The sequence below is a fragment of the Merops nubicus genome, unplaced genomic scaffold, assembly GCF_000691845.1.
Source record: "Merops nubicus isolate BGI_N331 unplaced genomic scaffold, ASM69184v1 scaffold40853, whole genome shotgun sequence".
Lineage (NCBI taxonomy): Eukaryota > Metazoa > Chordata > Aves > Coraciiformes > Meropidae > Merops > Merops nubicus.
In genome coordinates, this window is record NW_008602027.1 from 61936 (window position 1) to 70068 (window position 8133).

General features: G+C 40.1%; 1 protein-coding gene across 1 annotated transcript in view; it reads left to right on the forward strand.

Annotated features, from left to right (window-relative positions):
* The window catches only part of TRIO (trio Rho guanine nucleotide exchange factor), a gene marked incomplete at its 5' end in the record, with an annotated part of 66796 nt that extends 58673 nt beyond the window's left edge, over positions 1-8123 (forward strand). The window contains 5 exon segments of the mRNA XM_008938171.1: positions 1911-2032; positions 4404-4482; positions 5114-5314; positions 5763-5901; positions 7448-8123. Coding sequence (XP_008936419.1) covers positions 1911-2032; positions 4404-4482; positions 5114-5314; positions 5763-5901; positions 7448-7990 — 1084 coding nt within the window.
* Between the last annotated feature and the right edge of the window lie 10 nt (positions 8124-8133).

Consider the following 8133-nt stretch of genomic DNA (forward strand, 5'->3'; position numbering starts at 1 on the left):
TTTGCACTCTTGGTGCAGGGTAGCTTTTGGCTTTGAGGAATAAAGATGGGATTGCCCTCAGACAAAAAGAATTCACAGCTGAGATGTTCTGGAAGTGCTGTGCAACTGCTATGTATGGCTGGGGTACCCGTGTGTCGTATTCGCTTGATTGTTAAAAACAAAAGGAAATTCAGTTGGTATTTCTGATTAGCTGCTGCAGAAGCCATTGTTGTTCTGTCACATTGACCTAGTGCTTGAACTGCAACAGTATGTTGTGACTCACCAGTGCTGTGACGTGCCATCATGTCAAGTGAACATTTTTGTCTGGTTTTAGCTTTTCTGTGATAGAACTTAACAGATGATTGGTAACTCAAACACTTGATTCATAAGAGAAATTGCTGTATTTTGAAATGTGAAACTGCATGTTAAAAAAGGGATTTTTTTCCTGAAAAAGCATAAATGCACAGAAAATGTTATTTCATTAATAACTTCAGTGCAAATAAATGTTTTATTTATGAATTTTGCCCTCAATTGAGAATGTAGGGGTTTTGGGGAAGAGTTTCTTGTTAATAGATAGGAGATTATGTCATCTTCTTAGAGGTTGTGTGGTATAGCAAAACTTGATGGCATGTCATACTGTTCTTTTTTACTTCCTGCTGCTTTTTCCTTTTTACTGGGTATAATTTTTGTTATGGGGAGACATTGTGCAGCTTTGCTTCTGCACCCAGGCCTGTTGTGAGATGAGTAAGAATTAGCTTCACTAGGTTTAATGCACCATGATTCATTACTGTTACAGAATTATATCCAGCAAATCATGTTGGCTGTGGCTGACAGATCTTTTAAAAATAATAATTATTAAACGTTCTTTGCGCTGAGGTGGTGGGGGGAGATGTCATCTTCCTATGTTACTAAAATTTGCGTTTGTTTTTTTCACCTGAAATTAAGTTGTGTGACAAATAGGTTTTGAGCCATTCAGTCAAATGACTTGGAGTAACTGGGATGAATCCAAGCAAAAGAAGTAAGAAGGGTAGAAAATCTTTAAAGTATCCCTTATTGTGAAAGAATAATACAATGTTAGGATTGTTTCGAGCCTAGAGATGAAAAGTGTAGGCAGGACTTGCCAAGTATTCACATTTGTAAGAGACTTTTGCAAGTAAAATGATCTGCTGTTCCTTTCTATGGCAGATGGTCAAAAAAGTACTAGAAATGAATGGCACAGAGGAATATTTAAGTATTCCTTTAAAGACAAACCACCAAACAAAAAGGATGGTTGAGCACTGAGAAAGATTAAGGCAGAATCTGCAGAATCTTCCTCTTGGGGTCTTACATAGCTTATTGCTGTCTCTGCCCTGGAGCAGAGGGAAAACTTAAGTCCCTTTTAGTTTCCTCCCATCCTCATTCTTCCAGATCCTGAGGTCTCCAAAGCTGTGGTGAGGTGTGCCTTTTGTACTGAATGGATGGGGAGCCCTTTTTTACAGGGGATGAATGCTCTAAAAGTGCAAATGTTAGGTCAGCTTCTCTGTGCTGAGGGGCAGGGATGGAAACTAACCTTTCAGAATGAACAATGATGGATGGTTGTCTCAATACAACTTGTCATGATTTGAAGAAAGTAGAGGAAGCAAGAAGAAGCAGGGGAAGCATTTGATTTTCAAACACAATGGAGCCTGGGATGTGCTGTCACAGAGTGTCATTGAGGATATTTTTTCTAATAGTCCATAGGACATTCCAAGACACCTGATGGACATAAAGTGCTCAAATTCTGGTAGACTTTTCTGAATTGGCAGGGACAAGGTTAATAATGTTTGTCCCGAGAGAGATGGGGGCTGGAGGATAAGAAATACTGACAGTATCTATCTAACTTTGTCTCATTTCCATAGCTTAAGGTCCGTAAAATGAATAGAAAGTTAGCATTGTGCTATTGTGTTTCCCAGTGACTTAGGAGAGGCTTCACTGAAAATCATTGGTGTCACTGCAGAAGACGATGGTATCTACACTTGTATAGCTGCAAACGATATGGGTTCGGTTTCATCTTCTGCCAGTCTACGAGTTTTAGGTAGGTCTGCCTCTTTGCTTTGTGTCTGATTGCATTCAGTGTCTGGCACACAGTACAGGAAAAAGAAAGCCCTGGCTATTGGGCATCCCCCTGTTGAAGGAGCATTGTAACAAACCTTTCCACCTTTGGCAAACTGCTTGTTGCAGCAGGAAGAGATGCACTTTCAGGATGTCACTAATCAGAGGTTCAAACAGACAAGATGCCTGAACAGTACTGTCAGGGTGCATTTACCTTGTCTGTCAATACTAATTCAAACATACTAGGATAAAATCGTATTTTATCACCTGCATTCTTAGTTTAGTCTCAATTAATGTTACCATGCTAACATATAATTTCTAAAGTATTCAGATAAAAAAAAGAGGAGCCTTGCTCTGTATTTTAATGTACTCCTTTGCTCAAATTGTAAAGCCACAGTGTTTTGGAGCACATATAACTCGTTCTTGTCTTTGCGTCATGGATCTACACTTAAATTACATTACTTAAGTACCTGAAGTGAGCCAGCCTGAATGTTTGTGAGAGAACAAAAAGGAAACCCACACAGATTAACAAATCCTTGTGTTTTGGAGGCAGACAGCAAAGTAAAAAACTATATTTTTTACTTGATATGCTTGATGGCTGTGTGTGTTTGTACATTCCGTTATTCTTCTCTTAAGTGTTCAAGATCCTCCATTTTATAGAATTCGGGAAAACACAGGGAGACAGCATGATAGCAGGCTTTCTTACATGCTATGTTTGGACCAACTGATGCTATCTGGGTCCCTTAATCTACTGAGAGGCCCTATATTTATCCATTGGTAAAGAATTAATCAATAGATTTTAGGTGGAATGGCTCTGTCTCAAGCTGACTCAAATTTTAAGTGCTGCATTCTGCCTTTGTATGTCTGTCCCAGCTTATGTGGGGACTTGTACAGTTGTCCCAAAAAAACCTTTGCCATTTTCCTGGAATGTTGAAGCCAGCATGTGAAAGATATATTCGTTCCAAAAGTTCATCTGAAATTTTGGGGGGTTATAATCAGTACGGCCCCTTCGAGCTGTGCCTGTTGGCAGCCACAGTAAGTAAGTGCCTTACTGCCAGCACACTGAGGTGATTATTCCTGGCACTTCCTGCTCACTGACCCAAGACACCCCGTAGTTAACCCCTAGGATGAGTGTGCTGCAATATATAAAAGAGGTAAAAAATAAAATTTTGTTCTTCACACTAATGCTTCCTGAAAATGAGAGCTGCTTTTTTTTTTTTCAGGTAGCTGCTACATTGATCACTTTTTTTTTTTTTTCCCCAGTGACAAGTACATGATAATAATAAGACATAATGTAAGATACCTATTCTTTGTGCTGTTTCCTTTAACTTGCCAAGGTTACTCATTCCTGTACCGGCAGTTCCCACTGCACCTGAGTTAATTCCACTATAGCATTTGTCCTGCTGCACTGGCCAACCTGCTTTGGTGTTTTGGCCTTGCTACCACCCTGTGTCATATGGGGATTAACGGGGTGATAGCATCTCAGCCAAGAAAACTTTCTAGTCAGGAGTTAAAAAGCTCTTGATGGAAAAGATCCGTGTGAAACTGTGAGCTTTAAGGAACTATTATAATGAGTGTCCTTCCTACACCAGTACAGAAGCCCAAAACTATGATTTGGCCAGAATCAGTCACAGAAGTCTTGTAGACTAAATTACCATCTTTCAGCCACAATCCTTAGTCTTACTGAACTTGTCCAGAAGTAAATGTTCACTTCTCAATCAAAATTAAACCAGAATTTGGTATGCTGGGTAACTCTGCAACTAGACTCCAAAATTCAGGCAGCTGTATTTTGCTAGCCCATCTACTCAGCTCTACCAATACTTGTACAAAGAACTTCTTCCCCTTCATTTCCCCAGTCCATAAGAGCAAAATGAAAACTTTAAAGCTGTAGCACAAAGTAAGATTTCCACATCAAACTATGTCGTCTTTTTCAATACTTTGGACTTGAAGGACTTGCCATTTTGACTGTAGTCAATGCTTGCACATCATCTTGTGCAAACAGTAAAGGATACTCTTTGCCTTATGTTGCTGTAGTAGTCTTTATAAATCACAAATAACGTAGTTGATGACAGAAATTACTTCCTTTCTGAGCTGTAGGAGGATGGGCCAGATGAGGCCATGAGTTGCTTTTCAATCCAGGCACACTCAGCTTCCAAAGAAGCATGATAGGGGCCAGTCTAAGTGAGGCAAATTCATCCTGAAATCTATTCCCAAACTGAATATGATGTCCAAATATTTATCTTTCTGCAAACATCTGAAACAATACATTGGATGTAATGACAACAATTTGGTTCTGAAGAGGATCTGAGTATATTCAATTTTGGACATACTGTCTTTCTCTGTTTTTTTTGTAGGTCCTGGAAATGATGGAATCATTGTAATCTGGAAGGACAACTTTGATTCCCTCTACAGTGAGGTGGCTGAGCTTGGCAGGTGTGTTCTATATGCTGATCTCCAAGCTGTCTATGTCAAAATATTAACTTCTCTTTCAAAAAAATGAATTTCTCTTTGAGAAATACTTATCTTTTGAGCCTAAAAGGCCAGAATTACATTGAATTAAACAGAAATAAGGAAGTGAAAATTTTACCAGCACTAGATGGCACTGCATAAAAGGAGCATATTTAGGCTGAAGCAGTATTGTAGATTAAGGGAATTTTTTTTTTTTTTTAAAGCATGCTTTACAATGGCTGACACTGCTTCTGTAGTGAAGCTCTTGTGAACCCTTCTGTTCAGGGTGTGAAAACTACAAACTGAAAAAGTTTTAAATGCAGCAAAAGATATAAGTTACGTAGAATATACATTAGTCCAACTTAATGATCACCTTTGGAGGCTGACTTGAGTTCTCTGCAGATGTGATCAGCTCTTGATCAGGAAGTAATGTTTGATACCAACACATTTTGTAGAAGATACATGCACTGAAAACTTGTTTATGTCTGGAAACTTCTCTGTAAAGGTACCTTATTAGAGATCTATAATTAGATCTGCCTCAGAATATCTTTCAAGGTAAAAGTGTGCACATAGTGCATTTCTCAGTTAATTCTTTCCTTTCAATATTGTATTCCAGGGGCAGATTTTCTGTCGTTAAGAAGTGTGACCAGAAGGGAACCAAGCGAGCAGTAGCCACTAAGTTTGTGAATAAGAAGTTGATGAAGCGAGACCAGGTTACCCATGAACTTGGAGTCATGCAGAATCTCCAGCATCCCCAGCTCATTGGCCTTCTCGATACCTTTGAGACCTCCACCAACTACATACTCGTGTTAGAAATGTGTGTGGACTCTAACATTATCTGTAAAATGCAGTCTCTACAGATGACTTTCTGGGGCATTTATAGTAGTTATGAATAAGGAACTTTTAAGATCTCACAGAAGTTTGAAAACACTAAGTTTTCAAGTAAATTATTGCAGTTGTCTGATGCTGTTATTAAAATGTTGAGTTTAATATGCAGAAGGAAACAAGCTGAGATATTAAACGGATATGGGCATGATTATCTTAGTCTGAAGATCCAGAAATTATTTTATATCAAGTGGTTGCACAAGGAAATTGGGAATATTGTGATCTGGTAGCTTGATATCAAATCTTCTCTTCATGCCCTAGTCTTCTGTCTTCTAGGTGCTGCAGGCTACAGTTATTCCTGCAGTCTATGGCCCATTAGGTTTTTCTTTCAGTTCTAATACATGGATTAATCCAAAAGATAACCTTTGTAATTCCACTAGGGCCGACCAGGGTTGCCTTCTAGACTATGTCGTGCGATGGGGAAACCTCACGGAAGGGAAGATCAGACTTTACCTGGGAGAGATTCTGGAAGCTGTGCAGTATCTTCACAACTGCAGAATAGCACATTTGGACCTAAAGGTAAGGAGTGAATGAGATTTCTGGCAGTGTGCACCATTCCAGGCGTAAAAACCTCCCTCTTCTATGAAACCTGCAGCTGGGAACATAGAACTGTGAATTGCTTAGAGACTATATGAAGGGTATGGGTCAGGGCTCCAGCCTCAAATGCTTTATATGACACCAAAATAGCCAGCAAAGCAGAAACTTTGAATTCCCTGTGCTTTCTTAGTAAAGCCCTGTGTGGTGATTTGTCCTAGAAATAACTGTTGACAATTGTGGTTTAGTTTGGTTTTTGTTTGTTTGTTTGTTTGTTTGTTTATTACTTTCAGAGAAACTTGCAGCAGAAATCCATTTCTTCCTCAAGGAGTGTAGAGTTTGTTGTGAAAAAGACTGCTTTTCCTCTCTTCCTGCAAATCTGTTTTTCATCTTTACACTTTGAGGGCTGTGATATCTATGTGACCGGGACCTCTTTAGGCCTCTGTTCTACCTTTTGAATTTTACTTGAGCCACAGCAATTAATGCATTCTAGTAGGAAAAGCTATATAAGGAGGTCTTAATGTGAATATGAATTAAAAAATTATTCTTTATTTTTTTTTCCATCTGTATTTGAATAATAAGGAATTTTAGCGCTGATAGCTCATCTTTATAGGTGGGGTCTCTTTAGTCAAAAGGGGTCATGGTGAGAAAAATCAAAATGAGCCTGCATCTTCCCTCCACATGCTTCTGTTTCCCAAGCAGAACCAGTCTGATCTGCATATCACAGAGACCCAAAATTTAATTTTTTCTAGTGCTGCGTGGAGTTCACCAGTACTTTTTCCGGTCTATGAGCACATACAGATTAACTAATTAAAAACTAGTTGTGAGTCACTTTTATTTTGATAAGATCACAGCTACAGCAGCAGGAGCTTCAGAAATAAAGCCATAAAAAAAATTCCACTCAGGTTACCAGTAGTGGGGCAGTTTTCTTGAAGCCATGTGCACCCAACAGGATCTTCTGCTGCCCTAGTCTCATAACAGGCCTTGGCTTCCATCTGTATAGCTGCTCTACATTAAGGAGGCATCAAGTAAAGCTGAATTCTCTTGAAAGCACCATGAGAATTCTGACAAGGTCTTCCAGTCTTTAAATGCAAGGGGTTTGTTGTCTCTGTCATAAAGAAAATAGAGCATTTGCTTTATTCTCCCTCTGTTTCTAATGGCTGTTCTTTAGGCTTAAGTTCCCAAACACAGGTTCCTGTGAAACTTTGCAGAGATGCTGTTGTGAACATCTGCAGTATTATCTGGCAAAATTATATTTCCTGCAAAAATTATAGTGCCAGCAGCTAAACCACATTCAGTGCACGCCGTATTTGGCAAGAAACTGCCTGCTGGTTGATTGGGGGGGAAGCCCTGGTGGGACTGCCTGTGAGCTTTGCAGAGCTGCCCTTCAGCAGTGATGTGTAGCTTGCAGCAGTTTGTTGTGTTCTTGAGCTGACAGCACTGTCTGGGAACCAGTAATGCTGGAGCATTAAATGTGTGTTAGCCTGACTTGTGAAAAAGACACTTTAACTTTTGCTTTTATGTTTTCTAGCCTGAAAATATTTTGGTGGACCAGAGTTCCACTAAGCCAACGATAAAACTGGCTGACTTTGGAGACGCAGTCCAGCTCAATACCACGTATTATATCCATCAGTTACTTGGAAACCCAGAGTTTGCAGCTCCTGAAATTATTCTTGGAAATCCTGTTTCCCTCACTTCAGATGTTTGGAGCATTGGAGTGCTCACGTACGTCCTTCTTAGCGGTGTCTCTCCTTTCCTGGATGAAAGCGTAGAGGAAACTTGCCTGAATATTTGCCGCTTAGACTTTAGTTTCCCAGATGACTACTTCAAAGGAGTTAGCCAGAAGGCCAAAGATTTTGTATGCTTCCTACTTCAGGATGACCCAGCTAAGCGTCCCTCGGCTGCACTGGCCCTCCAGGAGCAATGGCTGCATCTGGGGAACGGCAAAAGCGCTGACAGCATTGACATATCCAGACTGACTTCGTTCATTGAGCGGCGAAAACACCAGAATGATGTTCGACCCATCCGTAGCATTAAAAACTTCTTACAGAGCAGGCTCTTGCCAAGAGTTTGACCTTGCCTGAAGTTCTCTCTCATTCTCTTTCACCTGCCAATCAGACCGGAGATGGACTCCCTCTGCCAATCAATCAGACTGGAGATAGACTCCTGCCAACCAGCTGTTGACTTGAATTTTGAGGAAAGCGAGCCCCGAGGCGA